General features: G+C 35.3%; 1 protein-coding gene across 1 annotated transcript; it reads right to left on the bottom strand.

The window, feature by feature from the left end:
- Nucleotides 1-12,979: 12,979 nt before the first annotated feature.
- Nucleotides 12,980-14,154, bottom strand: LOC146146628 (guanine nucleotide-binding protein subunit beta-like protein 1). The gene has a single exon (XM_083387759.1). It carries the CDS (start codon nt 14,107-14,109, stop codon nt 13,120-13,122), a length of 990 nt encoding a protein of 329 aa, XP_083243885.1. The 5' UTR covers nt 14,110-14,154; the 3' UTR covers nt 12,980-13,119.
- Between the last annotated feature and the right edge of the window lie 4,963 nt (nt 14,155-19,117).

Below are 19,117 nucleotides of genomic sequence, written 5' to 3'. Positions count from 1 at the left end.
TCGATTTTCTAATTGTTAGACAAAAGCGTTTAAATGCGGAACCGATTTAGCATGTAAAGCTATTCGTTTTACAAACACGCGGTTTCCTAGTTAAATGCCATACTACCGGGTTCGATTGCAAATGTTGTTTTAGTACAGTTTGAAGTACAACTAATTCGCCAAAGTCGACGACTCCGACAAATGATATCATTCCTATGCCCAAACAAGCAGAATAGATTGGAACAGTCAAAGGCTATTTTATTAGACAAAAAATTACTTTATCAAAATCACAGAAAATCTTTAATCACTTCAGGTTTTCGCATGGAACAGGACATAGTGAAATAGCCGACGTAGTGTATTTTTCATTCAATGTGGTTGGCTCGGTACACAAGCCTGTGTATTTTTGTATAGAATCAAAGTCATGAGACAATCAAAGCCTATACAAAATACACCGGAAGCCATCGCAGACTTACCGAATCTGTCGATCAATATATTCGGTCAAAAGTGACTTTAGAAGGGCTAGATCACGGTTGTATGTGTGTGTCTTTTATACAAATGTACCTATTTTGAATTTCACAGAAAAAAGTATTTCAGGGAATCTCGCTAAAACGCGCCATTATTGGAAGGAAATTTGGAAAAAGCCAACAGGAAATTTATGAAAATAAAAACACAGGATATTGTGAACGTTTCGAATAGTTGTTTATTCATTTTTTAAAATACCGTCAGTACATTTTAAAAATTATTGAAGGTCAGAAAGCTTTATTGCAAAGAATCTTATTTTGCTCATGTTTCAAAACTAATTTCCCACAAACGAATCGCTGCTGGAATCCTATAATAATGACTATATTAGTAAGAAACGTTAAACACCTTCACCCAGGGATAATATTCAATATTTAGGTGACACACATTTGCTAAACGCTGCTTGAAAGCCAACCCACCAAGCAGACTATAGAAGCGATCAGCGTGACTTTAAAAAGCAGATAATCCCGACATAATGCGCTAACGAGCTTCGCATTGTCCAACGCTCCCTATTTCGCCGGGGGGAATACCCGTTTATGAAGTCGCATACTTGGTAAAACAAAAGGTTCGCGGCTTGAAAAGTTAATCTCACCGATTAATTGAAAACAATCGATGAATGGCGGCGCGGAATCGTAATTTTGCACACTTTTTGTATCTCCGTGAGATTAAAACCGCTAGTAATTGGACGGAAAACGCCCCATTCACGCAAAACCTCGGGCCATATTCTATTCAATGACGTTGTGTTTTGTTGCCTTCTTGCTTTGTTTTATATGGGTGTGAACAGATAAGTAGGTTAACAACATAAAAAAATCGGTATTTGCGTTTATTGAAACAATGTTTTTTGACTTAAATTTTGAAATATTTTTCATGCACTACGAAGGGCATTAAATAGCGTACAATTGAAGCAGGGGTTAGGTGGAAGTAGAAAATTTTTTTTACCGGAAAGATGAACTTCAATTTAATACCTTTTGCAATTCGTCTTTGTTGAAAATGAATAAAGAGTTATTCCAAACGTTCAAAATGTTACCCACTTCTGTATGGGCTTTGATATTCTTATTACGTCTTACTACAACCTCCAACCATTATGCTCCAAAATTCGTCTTTAATTCTAACTTTTTGTCAAGGTTTGCAAATTCGTCATATGGATATCGAAATATGGGGTTAGAATTTATTAAGACGGTGACAATTTGGATTTTGAATAACAGAAGGTCCGTTTTTTACTGAGTTTGTTGACACAAAGCATATAATTATAAGTTAGCCTTTATTTAAAATAACTTCTTACAAATTATTTTTCAAAATTTTGTTTCTTTTGTAAGTGTTGTAAGATTAAACCCTAGTTTTTCAATAATTGCGAATATAACACTTATCTGCTTCAATATAGTGACGAAAATATCTTATTTAGTATATTCTTTGCACTTCGTCTTTCAACGTGTTTTTATTGCCTTTTTCTGACTTTGCAAGATCAAAGGCGTTTACTAAATACTGGTGTAGAAAAAAAGGGGTTTGGTAGATTTGTCCTTGTTGGATTAAACCGAAACCGGCGCGACCACGCCTCCGACACACCCACCCTTGAATCGGGGAAAGGTTTTTGAGAACCAACATAACGTTAAGGCGACGGTTGCGTGTAGTGTAGTAGTGTACACTGCGGTTGAATAGCGGTTTACGACGTATGCGCATCAAAAGGGAATAAAGGATCAAAGCATAGTAGCGTCCATAGAACATTGGTTTGTATTCTTCCGTGAGTTTTATAAATTCTCGGACGAAATTTTTGTAATTATTAAAAATAAGACAAAATAAGGATTATAAGGACAATTATATTTTCTAAGAAATTGACCTTTAAAATAAGGTCAAATCTTACAAGTAAGGACGGTGCTTATAGCGCACATAATACAAGTTATCCTGGATGCCTCCATCAAACTTCAAACAAACAAATAAATAGCACAAGAACTAATTTTCAGTATATTTATATCATAAGCAAGTAATACAACTAACCCTGCTTATAGCGCACATAATACAAGGATATTTTTGGGTATTAATACAATTCTTTTTTCTCAAAATTTATTGATAACAATCTTATCATAGTACTACGAAGCTATTGGTGAAAAAATAAGCAGTGTTTTAATAACTTAAGTCAATAATTTTACTTGACTTAAGTTCACTTAAATCACTGTTTTTAAATGACTTAACTTGGCTTAAGTCTTTCTGTCAAAATGTCTTGAGTTGGACTTAAATAATTCACTCACATTATAAAAAATTGAGCTATTTATTGCAATTTGTGCACAGTTTTTTTTTTTTTGGAGTGGTGGGATTGGGGCACTTTGTTGGACATGGAGGGGGGCACCGCTGGGACAATTAAAAATCTTTGTTTAATCGGCTTCCACAGGCGACGCCATCGTTTGCAAACTCAAACGAACAATTGTTACAATTGCAAAATTGTTCTTCGGCAAATAAATGTTTGTTATTAATAAATGTACCGACGTTTCAACAACCTATACAGAAAATCTTCAGGGCATTGATATTTGCATCAGGGAAAAATAATATTACAGAGCAATGAACTTGCAATATATATATAACAGCGACCAATTACGAAAAACACAATAGAACACGGTTACAAGACAAGGCGAATAAACAATTGTTATGCGCGCATCAACCCCTGAAAATCGAGGACATGACATTTGTGACCCTCCAAGCTCTTGGTATTGACACTACCAGAGACGTGTTATTTCTCACCACAGTGACCGTGTACCGAAATAGAGTCGACCTTAACACTCGTTTTGTACCCAAGTTCAGCAGTGTTCTATACGGCTATCTACAAATCCTATTGGCTTAACCTTACAAGTCGCCAGACTAAACCTTGCTCTGTTAACCTTGAACGCAAGTGATCTTGGACATGTTGGTCCGCGCACTTCAACATATATGTAGCTGACACCTTTAAGAATAACTAGAGTTCATTGACCCGTGAGAATTAGATAACACCAAATTAACCTGCGTCGGGTATTGTTTGGCCTGAATTGACAGCAAAGACAAAAATTAGAATAACATTATCGACGGAATAAACTAGTTCGGAATAAGGTCACAGTAGTACTAATACCTCCTAATCTAAATAATGGCCGAAGGTCGTGAGTTCGAACCTCACTGCGGGCTAGCTACTTTATTAACCTGCCTTGCTTGCATAATTGATCGACAGATTCGGTGAGTCTGCGACGGCTTTAGGTGTACTATTGTCTGAATAACGTCTAAATCGATATAAGACTTAAAATCGATATAAGACTTAAGTCCGCCGGAATAAGACTTAAACCCGTCAGAACTGGATCCTTAGCTTCATCACTAACTCGACTAATAATTTCAACCTTAACTAAAATTATAACCTCACTATTTACCGACCCTTGACAAGGCAAAACGGTCCGGTGTCAAAACAGCGGCGCCAATTCGCCCCTTCAGTACAATTTCGTTACAACGAAATAAAAAACTATAAACAATAAAAAAATGGTCAATTAAAATAATTTATTTATTTCTATTTGACAGGCGCATTACTCAATATAATGCTTTGTATGTGCAATATAATGTTTGTATGTGCTATCCACAATACTTGGGCATTCAATAATAAGAATCAGCGTTTATATAAGCTCTAACAAACAGTTTGTGTTATTTCGGTATATTACCGCAAGGTTTACACCAGTGGTTCTCAACCTTTGTTGGCTTGCGGCACCCTACAGAAATTATAAATAGTTCACGGTTGCTCCTATTTTCTCTGGGTGTCTAACTGCAACTTTACAATAAACGATATTGAAAGAGCACACTAACTGTGCAACAAGGTTGGAAATACCTTTTCACTTTTTGGCACTTTTATCGTACCAAAATAGCAAAAAATGGAATCCTATGGAATTCGAAATATCTCTCGGCACCCTAGAGCATTAAAAATGGCGCCCTAGAGCACCGCGATTGAGAACCACTGATATACACGCTCAAACTTTAACATTTAAACTGGCAATAGTTTTACAAATAACATCTTTCGCCCTAGTCAAACCGCTAAAACTCTAACAGGTTTAAAAAGACACATTTTGTTCCGTTTTAAAAAAATATCGATTTTAAAAATCTCAAATAAAATATTGTTATTGCCTCAAACAAAGTGTAATATTATTCAAATTAAATCAAAAAGAACCACAAAGGTTGAAAAAGATCTAAAAACAACTTTATAAAAATACAGATTGCCGCAGTTACGCCAAAAACGGTATTTATCATCCACTTTTGCGTTATAAGATTGAAAACAATTAGGTCGACCGTTTTTGCTTAGCCATTTCCCAACTAGGTTTTTAAACAGTTTCTTAGTTCTACAGACCGCAGAATAAGCGATAACAGATATTCTGGTCTCACACGAAACTCAACTACATGTTCTTCACGTTCAAAACTGCCGAGAAAGCCTAAAATCGAAAACGTTACTTTTAACTCACCGGATTTATCCCGAATCTCAACATGTTCTTCACGTTCAAAATCTGCCGAAAACGTTACTTTTAACAGCGGGACACGGCTTTTTATAGGCGGCAAACGTGCAGAAGTGGCGAACGTGATTTTTCGGGCGAGGAAAGAAACCCGCTTTGAAGATTTTGCCGCAAACCGCACCGCAATCGTGACGTAATGGTAGGCGCGAAGTACAGGCCGTTGAACGTCAGGCACCCCAGGCGTAAGACGGCAAATCATACGCCGAATGTGAAATCATTATTTTGAATGGGTTGGGCCGCAAAAACGCTTTAAGTTAAAAAAATCGAACTTCTTCAGTGGAAAAAGAGTGGCCCAAATAAATGATAAAAGATTCATTATTTTATTTGGATGCGCTTCGGCAAGTGCACTTGCACTAAGAAACGTATGGAAAAAAAAATTGAATCTTTTATCATTTATTTGGGCCACTCTTTTTCTACTGTGGATTATGAACAGATCTGTGTTTAGTGTTCCTAAATCGTAATTCATTCTTTGACATGTAGAGTTGTTAAAAACGCAGCTTTTTCATACTAGCATTTAGAGATGTCCGATAATATCGGATCGGAGCCGATACCCGATGCCAAGTTGGAGTATCGGTCCTGGTCCGATACTAGGGTGGTATCGGTACTCGTCCGATACTTGGGTGGTATCGGTACTCGTCCGATACTTGGGTGGTATCGGTACTCGTCCGATACTTGGGTGGTATCGGTACTCGTCCGATACTAGGGTGGTATCGGTACTCGTCCGATACTTGGGTGGTATCGGTACTCGTCCGATACTTGGGTGGTATCGGTACTCGTCCGATACTTGGGTGGTATCGGTACTCGTCCGATACTTGGGTGGTATCGGTGCCGATCCGATACTAAATTAATATAGGAACGTCGGTTTTTATTTGTGACATAACCTTGAGTTTTCTACTTTGAGGTAAAATGAAATTTTGCCCTAAAAAGAAGTAAAAATCACCACCATTGCACTTTCCAATTTTATTAATTTTGTTAAGCTTAGTTATGACGTCACTTGGTATCGGATTGCGATATTTTTAGGCAAAATTATCGGGTATCGGAATAAAATGACAAGTATTGGACACCCCTATATAGCAGGGGCTCTTAAACTTTTTTTACCGCGGACCCCTAAAACTTTTTTTGGGCCTCGCATGGACCACAATAGGTAAAAAAATTTAAAATGACGTCATGAATTTACGTCACAATACAAATAGACTTAATAAGTCTGCTGATGTGTAACGGAGTTTAATGCATTCAGTGCAAACCCGTTTTGTTTTTAATTAAACTGTTGTGTTTGATAAATTGATTACTTCTTAAATATACACTAATATTTCAATTAGGCTTTCATGGACCCCTAAAGCTAGGTGACGGACCCCTAAGGGGTCCATGGACCCCAGTTTAAGAACCCCTGCTATATAGCATTCTTAACTTAGCGTTATAAGTTGTATTTTATTGCGTTTCCGATGCCCGATATTTCAGGCAAAGCCGTTCAAAAACTCATTCTAAATGACATCATTCAAGGTTGAAAAGCAAAAGTATTTCAAATTAATCTCGGAAAGCTACTTCTATAGGACGTACAAAGGTATTTTTTTTATAAAAAGCTCAGTTATCGTTTTTTTTTTGCGAATCACTAGTGTTCTATTAATTTTAGTGTTGCCAGAAGCCATTCATTGTATATTTCGAGTTGTAGCTATGTTATACATAACTGTGTTGCGATACATAACATTAGGTCACATTCAGTGTTGTAAACAGGTCATTGGGAAATGACTCAAGGCCAAGTCAGGCAAGTCAGTGATTAGTCTAGGGGTTGCCAACCAGTCAGAGACCAAAAGTTTTACTCAATTGATTAACCACAAAGAGCCACACCTCACATATGGGTTAGAAATCAATACCACCCTGTTAATTCCTCACGTACATACATGCCTTTGCTCAGCTGGATTTAAATTATAGAGGTTGCACACTATATTTCAAAGCTACATTTAGGCGATTTTTTATTCAATTAGAATTGGATCTGAGGATTCGCAATTTTGTTTAAGAAAAAACACATAAACAAACATAACGCCATAAAAAAAAAAAAAAAAAAAAAAAAAATGCAACAAAAAATCAAACATCATTACTTCAAGGGTAAGGTAACTAAGGCTTTCTTCCCTTAGATGTTAGCAAACTGCCTTGAGACGCAGGGCTTGTTTATGCTGACAAGATTTTGCAACACAGCTATAAGCCACATTGGAAAGTTAACGAGTTTAGCCCTAAGCAATTTTTTGCGTTTAAGATAAGACAGACCGATAATATCGCCCACAATTCTGCTACTACATATTGGTATCGGAAATTTGGCCAATATTTTATAATAAATTTGGCCAATATTTTATAATAAAAATATGATATAGCTTTTCCTAACTACTAAACAAATTTCTTATTTATTTGCAAAAAAATTTGCGTTCAGCATCATGGAAAGTCAATATGCAAAATAGGAGTGGCATAAATATAGTTATAGGCTAGATAAACTGATTTGTTCTTTAGTTTTATTTTCAATTAATTTAAACTATTATATTATCCCATTTATATAAAAATTCGGTATCTGGTATCGGTTGGCAAGAACGTAAAAATCAATCGTGTATCGTTATCGATTCGAAATATATCGGTCGATCTCTACGTTCAATGTAGTTCAAATAGGCAAAACAACTTCACTCTAGAATTGAGGAGCTGGGCATCGTAAAAACTCAAATGCAACCTGAACGTAAGAGCCGCATCAACTGGTTTAAGAGCCGCAGTTTGACCACCAGTGGTCAGGGGTTCTGATAAAAATATTTCATTTATTTTGTTTTAAAATATGCTTGGCATTATACCAGGGGTGCTTACATTTTTTTAACGCGAAACTCTAAAAAAATTATTTGGCTATCGATAACCAGGGTTGGTATAAAATTGTTCAGAGACGACGTCATAAAGTGACGTCATAAAACAATTAGATGTATTAAACCTGCTGTTTTTGGTCAAATAAATAGGTACCTGAAATAAAGCCCAAATACTTTATAAAAGGCGACAAAAACGTTGTTCTAATTAACCCCAAAATTCCAGTTTTAAATATTACTACAAGATTTTAACTAGGCCTTCATGGACTACTTAAAACTGGTTCACGGAACCCAGTTTGAGAACATCCTATCCCTTTTAAAATCTTAAAACGTGACTTAATGTAATGTTTGTCTCTAGGTCTGAAAACGCTTTAGGTCTCTTTCAATGCCATTGTATGAAATATAGCGCTGCTAAGATTTCGTGACGTAATGTTTTTATTAAACTTGGTCATATTGTTTCGTTTACTTTTCGACGCTTTATACGACGTTTACAAAACTACAAAAAGGCGCAACCGCTAAGAAAACTAACATTTCGACTGGCGAAAGACAAAACAGAGCGTTTGTTGTTTTCGCGGGTAGGCAAACGTTTCTTTTTATATAAAGTTCAAAGCTAGTGACAAGCTGAATAGCTGTTGGACAATTTGCCTAGTCAACACCGGGTTACTTCAAAAGAGCGCGAATCGATAAAACAACTTGGGCGCAGAAAAATGTGAGTCAACATTACAATTTCCTGTCTTGTCTCGCAAGCGACCCGACGGTTTTTCGCACCGGCATATAAGGTATTGTGAAGTCACAGTTGGTTAAATATAGCCCATTAATAACCTGGCAGAGTACGAATTGAACACACGCCACAAATATATTTTCGTTTTCGTGATTTAGTTCAGGGTTTTTCAAACTGGCGGTAGCGCAAAGGGCTTTAGGGCTATCTACTATTGGACTTCATTAATTTTCACAATTTTTTTGCATCTTGCAATATAGTAAGGTCTTCTTCTGACCTTCAAAATAAATTGTAAAATTCTTAAAAAAAAGAAATTCCCGAATTGAACTGTACTTTGCTTTATGCAAGCATGTATAGTTTGAATAACAATAAAGGAGAAATGGGTCTACCTTGTTATTCACTATTAATCTCAAAAGTTTGGAAAGCCCTAATTTGATATAAGTAGAATTCGTTGCCCAAACAATTCTTTTAAAAAAATGCTCTTTAGTTCGTACAAAATAACACAAAGCGACTAACTCTTTTAAACAAGATTTTGTTTGGAAAGCGGTGATATTTTTGAACATCTATGATAAAAAACAAAAATTCGGCTACATGTTTACGTGAAAGTTTTTAAGCGTAAATAAGTTCCTAACAGCTTTTGTTTTACCCTTGGAACCCAAATGTTACCAAATTGATTCAAAAAGAATGTTGCTATCTTACCTTTAACCGCAGAACATTTCAATCAGCTTAATCCATTTTGGGTATCAGTTACCAAAATTCACAGTAAAACGATAACCGACCTACAATATTATTTTTTTACTTAATTATTGTATAGTTCGACTTCTTGTATTATATACATCAGCCAAATGCGGCGTGGTTTTCAATTATTATGCCGATTAACAAAACTTACAAACTTTAATTTTACAGTTCTTAGCCTTCCGCGACTGATTGGCTGCTCTGTGACGAAACAAACGTGCCGCACTTAAATACGCGCGAATTTTATAAACACGTTAAACATTTTGTGGTTTCAATAAAATTAAAATGTAGCTCGATTAATTTAAAACGATCCTAAGTTTTAATTAATGCTTTGCCGGGTAACATTTTCACGGAAAAATATCTATATTTAGCAGTGGTATAATGAATCAAGTAAATGACTTGAGCTAAGTACACTTAAGTAACTATTTTTAAATCACTTATCTTGTACTTAGGTCATTTAGGCAAATAACTTTATTTGTAGGCTACTTCAGTAAGTTATGTAAATTATTTGGATCAGGGCTTTAAAAACATGAGTCGCCACCCAAAATTGGGTCGACGTTTGATTTGTTGGACCGCCGTATTTAGTAGTTTACGTGGTTAGATTTATTTTTAGTTTCATCAAAATTTAGTTTGAAATTGCACCCGACAACATTTTAACTGACATTTATCTTCATTAAGGAAATAAGCCGCGGACCGCATAGAAAATTTTGTGTTGAATTTTATTAACTTGATTTCGTTAGACAACAGAAATATAAATAATTCCGTATCAAAACTGTAGTGATCAATATATTGTCGATTAGTTTCATCAAAATTTAGTTGAGAAATTGCATCGGACAACATTTTACATTACCAAACATCTGCTAAAGATAATAAGGTTGCCAAACCATAGAGCACTTAATATTGGTGCTCTATGGCAGTGGTGTTCAACCTTTTTAGCTTACAGACCGGTAAATTTTAAAACAATCTTTGCGGACCGGTAGACCTTCAAAAATCAAAACAACCCAAAATGTAAGTACAACAAAAGTATGGAACTTGAAAGCAAGAATGGAAACTCAAATTTAATGACCAATTTGCTGCTGTCTTTTTGATATCATGCGTGTTATACGTGGCTCTATTAAAAAATTTCACATACAGCTGGTTACGTTTAAGACTTAAAAAGAGATGTATCCCACTTTTAAACCTTATTATTTTGTTCGCCATGAATGAAGGTTGACAAACAACGACTTAGATTAATGTTATGTGTTCTCGGTAAAAAAAAATTGCTTGTAATCGAATGAACTTTCCAATTTTTATAGTTTTTATTTTTATTGCCAATGACATGATTTAGATTTTTTTTTTATTTTGCTAGGGCACTTAATTTATGTAACATATGTCTGGATCTTGGACTTTACTTGCTATTAATTGAAAATAGACTTCAATACATCTAAATCATTTAAAATTACCGCAAATCATGTAGCTAAAAGTAAATCATATAGCTAACCCAGTTGTGTAATTTGACGTAGGCCCAGTGGCGTAGCCAGCCGAAAATTTTTTTTTGGGGGGGGGGCCAAAAAGTTTGGACTTTTTTGTTTAGCTTTTGTCATTGAATTAACTCCTGTAACGAACACAAAAACAATGCCAGCAAACCTTTTCGAGCAGCAACTGAATGAGTGTTAAACGCAATGCCCAAAACCATTAAAAGAGCAAAAACTGTCTAAAAATAATAAAACTACATTAATGTATAGCAAACGTAATATTAACTATATCGTTTGTGACATAACAATGCATGACAATTAAAGATGTTGTATGTCTGTGATCGAATGTTACGGTACTGCTCATAAATGCTAAAAAAAACAAATTATTCAGAATAATGTTTTATCAATTTTTGGGGGGGCCATGGCCCCTCAGGTCCCCCCCTGGCTACGCCTATGCGTAGACCTATACTCTTTCTTGTAACACTGGAAAATGGTACTTTGCCGCTGGATTTTTATTGACTTTTATGGACACTTAATAACTACATTTAGGCGTTAAAATTTCAGAATTCATTTAACTTTTTTGCGACATTTAACTGGAGTATATTATGTTCCCTCAGATTCTGTATATTTGCAATTTACGTCAAATAACACACAATGAATCTTGATTGACATCTTGCGGATGTTTTGTTAAACCAATACCGACAAGTTCGTTGCTGTGCCTATAAAACTTACAGTTCGTTGTTTTTTTTTTTTGGTAAACCAAATACGAAGTAACGCCCAAATTTACATTATCAAAGCAAACCGTTAAATAGTTCCTGCTTGGTAAATATGTTTATTTTAGTAATAGCATCGAAATTCATATTTTGTATGCGTCATACACTACAAAGCTGCTTTTATATTTTTTTTACAGCTTGTGTTTTATTAGGTCATTAAATTAATGATTCTATATTGGTAATATGGTATTATGAATTTACTTATTTTTTACGTCAGTGGCGCATCAAGCGTTTTTTCCGGTATGCACGTATTTCTCCGAATTAAATATGCCTTATAGTTGCATGGTCTTGGAGTGTATGCTCAATGAGCTGAGTCGAAAAAGAAATTAAAAAAATGTATATTTTATATTTTTTTTTTGGCCTGCGGCGCCGGATAAATAAGTCCTTAAGTACTTTATAACGACGTTACCGGCAGAAATTAACTTTTTATTGACGTGTGAGCAGCCTAAAGGAGCTTAAATACATGTAAGAGTTGCAGCAATCGGTGTAGTTTTAAAATGATAGCCAAACACGAGAAGTACCACAATTTTGTTATAGCCTACCTACACATCAACGAAAGTGTAGCCTAATGCTGTTTTCGTATTTTTGACACTTTTTAAGGCAAACTTAAACAAAAATTTCTTAAACCAACTGTCAACCAACTAGACTCCCACTGGAACAGTTACGGGACACTTTGTTTAAACCAACCTCCGGTCATACCTAACCGTCTAAGCCAGTGTTTCCTAACCTTTTTCAGTTCGCGAACCACTTTTAATGGAGGTTTTATTGTACGACCTTCGTCTCACAAGGACATGTGACCAAATTGTTTAGGAATTATTTAAAATGCAACTTATTGGAAATTAGATTAACAGTTACATAAAACCTGCATATTTTCTACTAGTGTACGACGTACGTGCAGAAATATAATTGCTACGTATTTGTTGTATTGTTGTATAAATGTTACGTACGGATAATGCAATAATTTTCTCGATCTAAGAAAGCTATAAGATTTACAAATAGTTTCGCGACCCACCACGGGGAAGCGCTGGTCTAATCTACCATTTAATTTCCGCTGCGTTTGTCAGTTGTCCGGGTCTAAAAATTTATTGTTTGGTGTTTTACCTTACTACGAAATTATGAATTACCGCCATCCGCCATACATGCTATTAAGCTTGGCAAATAAGTTTAAAAAGATCAGTCGTCATTCTGTTCATTTTGTAGTCGATATAATTAAATATATATTTTGTAGGTGCAGTGTTAGAACTGATTTTCTGTTTGTTTATTGTTATAAATATCTCTCTCCTTTAAATGCCATCTGCTTTGTTTTCCTTTTTATTTTATAAACCTAAAAAAGATTCATTCTATTTTGTATTCTGAAGAGGTCGACTGGTATCTGCTTCAGGAACGACCTAATAACAGAGGGGATTACAAAATTAAAACTTATTTTAATTTTTCATTGTAGTGTCATTTTTAAATATCGTAATTTGAGGAATACTTTTAAAATATAACCACTTTTGAAGTGAAGTATGTTTACTTATTGAAAAATTTATCAGAAAATGTAAATATAAAGGAAATATTAAACTAAAGTTGTGAAAACACAAACATAAAAAACTTCTGGCAACAACATTGGTAAAATCAGCTATTATTGTAAAGTTTCCATAAACTTATCTTGCTGTCATTTGAGCCACAAGCTAATAACTGATCCTTTAATAGATCGTTTGAGAATGCAAGTGCTTGAATTGTGTCTTTGTGGTAATCAATAACAGCAAGCGGTTTAAAAGTTTTCCAACTAAAAATGCGAACCTTATAATCCCAACCCCCAGTTGCGACAATTTTACGGTCGCTACGGATTTTGGTAACACTTAAACCACTACTTGGCAAAGTGTGTTTTTTCAGTTGCTTAAAGTGACTTGGCTTAACAAAATCATCTTCAGTTTTATCTGGTAAAAGCTGCAGTTTGTAGAGGTGATTTGTTGGTGATCCACAAACACCGATATTGTCATCACAAAAATCAAGCGACAAAACAGTTTCTGAAAATAAGCGTTCAGCACAGGAAACAACTTTTCCATTATTCACATCCCACATCAGAATGGAGCCATCTTCATATCCAATAGAAGCGTACAACCTTTCACTCATAATTAGCTTAGCGCACATTGGCATTCCAAGAGTCCACTTTTCTGCTGGCACCAATCGTGAGATGATTTTTTGCTGATTTATATCCCAAATATTAAATGATGATTTTGAATCTCCGGGAACACCAACTATTAGGTTGTTTTCTGAAGGTTGTTGTTTCAATATGGCAGCTTTACAGAAACCAACATTCGAAATACACAAATTGGCTTTAATTTTGAATTCACCATCTGTAATTGTTTGCAGTTTTAGGTGACCTTCCTTGCTTAAAGTGACAATATTTCCATTGCTTGCGCCTGCAACTGAAAGGACAGATTCAGAATTGTCGGCCGGTAAATTTAAAACCACTCTTCTTGTTTTCAAATCCCACAAATCCACTCCAGCACCACCTGCGTATGATGATAACAGGCAGGGAGCGGAACTTTGCCAGAAGTCCAAGTCAGTGATTGCTTCGCCTTTGCCCCTTAAAATATATTCCGGCACTAAAGAATTCATTTTGTTTAGATCATGATGTATTTACTCAAGAAAACCCTGCTTATTTTTGCTGTAAGTATTTACACAAAATTGTTATTGAAAATGAAATTTAAAAAAAATGCAACACACATTATGCAACAATCTTGATCCAATATTGTTAGTAAGCGATATCAATTTATGATATTTTTAAAAATCCAGGATATGTTATACATTTCAGTCCATGATTCTTTATTTGCACGATTAATCAAAAATGAATTTTAAAGAGATCAGATCGTTTCACAATAACTAAATAATAATACACATTGATAACATATATTGCTCAATTCAAATCAGAAAATTGCCTATTGGATGGAAAGACATATAATAATCTGATATTTGTTGCATTCATACACACATTTACTTGTCGGGCCCATCTGAAAAGTATGGCAGTAGTTAAAATAAATCTACCTAACCCCTAATTCAAGAAAAAACTTACGTTGATTAGTCAAAATTAAGCATGTTCTATAAATAAAAAACAAAACTTGGATAAGTGTATTGGGAAAGTCCCAGTTATAGCACTGATTCCTTCCATGGAAATAACAGAATGTGTTTTATGGGGGTAGCCGATATGTGAAAAAATCAAACATATTTACTTGTTTAAAACATTATATGATAACTAATTCTACGAGATAAAACTAGAAACAAAAAAGAAAAATAGTTGTTATCGTGTCATGCTCCACGGCGTTCACTAATAGCGTAACTTCACGGACGAGTGGTTTTGCGTCAGAGTTGTCAGTCGCGGTTTCCACCCGATCCGACTCGTTTGGGTCGCTTCAAGCCGTCTTATAATTTCACTTCTTCGGCCTTAAAGCAGTCCCGTGGATGTCCACTGACCCACTGGTGGGTAAACTTGCCTGCTTTATGCCAACAGCTTATTCCACTCGGTTCATAGCACTCACGAATCTTCGTGAATGTGATTTACTGGCAAGCGGCTATCGAGAAACGCAATATTTTGCTTTTTTATTACACAAAGGTAACGATTTCACCCGAGAATGATGCAAAGATGAACTACTTAAGTAATAACGAATAAAAACAGCAAAAATATATTTAGTTTACGAATAACTAGGAAATACGAAAATGTAGAATTTTTAATATTTTTTTTAAAACTTATATTCTCGTATAAGGGGACTCCCCATTGTAGCGACGGGAAAGCTAAAAAACTTCAATTCAGCTTAAAAAGTTGTCTTTCTGTCAGCACGATTTTAAAAATTATGAAAAAAGGCAAAAAGTAATTAGCTGATCAGTTAACATGTCAGCTATGTTTTAGTCATGATAAAGTGTACTATATTCGGCCCTGAGGGTGTCATGTAGCCTGCAGAGCCACTGCCTGTACAAGTAGCTTTCCCTGTTATTGCATTGCAGCAATAATATATTGTTGAAAATGTTAGGCGCAATCTAACCTATACAAGATGGTTGCTTACTAGTCTTTACTACCGTTTTGGGCAGCCTAATGTATAGTAAAGGGCTTTGTTACTCAAATAACGCTATACCTGCAGAACGAGTCTGTGACCCGACTACCGCCAACATTCGGTCACATTTTTATTAGTATTTAACTGTTTTTACTAGTCTGGACCTATCACTTATCAAGAAACAGCCGTTTAAACAATCATTTTTTGTGGCTTGTCTAGTTGCACAGGTCTAAACATGTAGCAAGCCAACATATTTGTAATTATAACTTGTGCGCTGTGCGTAAATAGACCAAATCTTAGTTTAAAACTGTCCTGGCATATTTCGTTTTCCCCCGAACCAAAGTCAGCAACTGACTAGCTTACCCGCCATCACCCTTGTCCCGTATGGAAAATATGACAGATTTTGATGAAATCTTGCGATTGCACTGCCAGAAAATTTGGGGTGACCTGATGCAACTAAGGTCAAAACTGCACCCGCCAATATAATTTGTTGAAAAACTGCTATTATATTCATTTTCAAGGGTTGAAGGTCTAGTCCAGTGTTTCTTAACCTTTTGACTTGGTGGCACACCTAAAGACGTATGAAAACGTGGCGGCGCACCTTGTGAGCGAAGCGAGCGAGAATTTTTTTAGGTGTACCCGGTATTTCTCTTACTGCAATTTTTCAAATATTGTTTAATAGTTGCATATCTTTAAAGGGACTCCAGTGTTTAAGACTGAAAACGTTATTTTGTCCATTTAAGTCTTATTCCGATTAATTTTGGACTTATTTTGACATGTTTAGGTCTTATCTAGACTATTTTAGATCTTATTTTGTCGTGGTTATTACTGCAAATATGGCGTTATTTTTTCGGTGGTCTTAATAGGCCAACTATGGAAGCCTGTTATAGATTAATTATATGATTTAGATATTGCTGCTTTGTAGGCTTATTGAGTTTTCCACTTGAAAGCCTTGTGAAATCAATGAGCTAAGTTAATTGGAAAGTAAAAAATATGTTTTATATAATAGGACCTACATTATTTTTTCCTTTTGCTCGCGGCGCACCTGGCAGCCTTCCATGGCGCACCAGTGCGCCGGGTGCACCGGTTGAGAAACGCTGGTCTAGTCTGTTAAAAATAATTGTGGGTGCACTGGTCATACTTTCCATGATGGACTCTTGTGCTATAATATAGTTTAACACAGCTACTGGAAATACACCCAACCATACACAACAATCATATTGCAATACTTGCGAGACATGTTCTTGCTGCACTGTGAACTGATTCTTGATAACTTTCACATTCACTGTAATGTGTTTTAAAAAATGGTGTGCTTAGCAGTATTTTTTTACTTCTGCTCATTGTAGCATCATAGTGCCACCGTGTTATACATCCCCCAAAATCTATACTGCATTAAACTGTTTATGCCCCAAATGCTGTGCATACTATCGTATGTTGAGCTGTGTGACTTATAAATGCTACAAAGTAAATTTTTATTAAATGAAACTATAAACTTTTTGCACAAAACGTCTAATTATTAGTATTTAGTGTTTTATGACAAAAACTCTGTGATATAATTCGCTTCATATACTGGGCCTTTAAAAGCTCTTGAGAGAGCATTTTGGCCAGCGACAAAAAAGTTTGTAGGCCACTGCTTAAAGAACATTGTACCCAAGTTGGAAAGTTTGCCTTGTCTTATGCAGTTGCACTTTGTGCATTTTATGGAAATTTACTGTGGAATCAGATTAACTCCACAATCACAATATAAAACCCCTAGTACAGTTTTTAGTTGAACTTTATCTAAACTAGACAAATTGCATTTGTAAGGTTATTACAGCCTATTCTGTTCTCCAGGACAGGTGCACACCCAAATTAGTAAATTATAGAAAAAGATTTAGTTGCGGTTGGATTCAGAACTTTAATAAACATTAAACCAGGGGTGTCCAACTCAAACATGCCGGCGTGCCAATTTTTATCTTATAACTTCTTCCCGTGCCAAAGTATCGTAACCGAACCAATTCTTTTTAATCATAAAAGCGCTTTTTTACCAATAATCAGAACGTTTATTTAAACTTGAAAATAACTATCTAGTAGAAAGGCGCATCCCTACATCAAAGTGTCTCTCGGTGAGCTGACTTTTGTTTCTTTACATCAAGCTATATAATATTATGTGAAAGCTAGCCTCCACACAGTGTAATGTTACTATATCAAAAGTAATTGTTGGTTGTCGTGATTGCCGCGATTGTTTTATATTGTGAACAAACAATGGCAATTGGTTGTATAACAAACTTAATATTTTCTGAAAATTGGCTCTATAACAAATTGAGCTTTTTTGTCAATTGGCTAAATAACAATTTTAGTGTTTTTTGGGCAGGGCTTGCGTGCCATTTTTTATTAGGTCACATGCCATACTTGGCCTGAGTGCCGCTTGCTGGACACCCCTGCATTAAACCTTGGCCCAACTGAAAATTTGATGCCACTCACCTGAGGTCTTGACCAAATGTGCCATGAATGCTGACTGAAAACAACACATTTAACGGTTACTAATACTATTTTACCTTGCCAATCCTGTCTTCGACATGTAACTTGGTGTCATTACAATTTTATTTTAATCACATGTGATAACTATGCAGTGCAAAGCAATTTAGTAGAGTCAGAGCTTTATTATTCACGATATACTTTAAAAAAGGCATTACAGCAATCAACCGCAAAACTATTTGCTAACATTTATATTAATATCATGAAATTAAAACAAATATTCAACATTATAAACAACTGACATTTCAAAAAGTTGTATAAATTGTAGTCCATTATTACCAACAAAAAATATCATAACAGAAACACCTGGTTGTTGCCCAAACTTAATTTTTTGTTTTTTTAATGAGTGCGGTGCAGCACAATGAGCTCTTTACAAAGGGGGGGAACTGTTGTATTGTATTTAAGTTTTGCTACAACTGATCTGGTTAATCAGCTGAATATGATGCTGAAAAGAACATGTTACTATTTGCCATTAATATCTTATTATCACTGGGTAAATACACTGTAAAGTAACCTTTGTTAACCTCGAGTAACCCCACGCAAATATTATTATTAGGCGAAGGTTAACAGCAAATAATTAGAAAAACGCTGGTGTCGCAGCACATGGCTACCTTTATAGCAAGTACAGTAATTGTTTCGCCACTGCTACAGACCTTTATTCAAACTTGCCACTTGCGTATGTACAATTAGGAGCAACTCTTTGCACTCCAAGCTCAACCTATACTTCAAGCTAAAAACTATATTGGTTCCAACCATCAAATACAGCAAAATTAGATACAATATAAGCTTAAAGATTCTCTATTAAATATTGAATATCCCTATGTTTAACCCACTCTTCAGCTAAGCATAATGGGTGCAACAAATTCACTCTGCAATTTCATTAATATTTTAAATTGTGTATGTACAATTGAGGCAATTCTTTGCTGTAAAACTTGAACTATATTGGTTTCAACAATCCAAAACAGCGAAATTAGATACAATATAAATTTGGATTTGAATCTTAAGATCCTTTATTAAATATTGAATATCCCTTTGTTTAACCAACTGTTCAGATAATCGTAATA

The sequence above is a fragment of the Ascidiella aspersa genome, chromosome 4 (assembly GCF_963924565.1).
Source record: "Ascidiella aspersa chromosome 4, kaAscAspe10.2, whole genome shotgun sequence".
Lineage (NCBI taxonomy): Eukaryota > Metazoa > Chordata > Ascidiacea > Phlebobranchia > Ascidiidae > Ascidiella > Ascidiella aspersa.
Note: the sequence above shows the minus strand (reverse complement) of the source record. Positions and strands in the feature narration are given on the sequence as shown.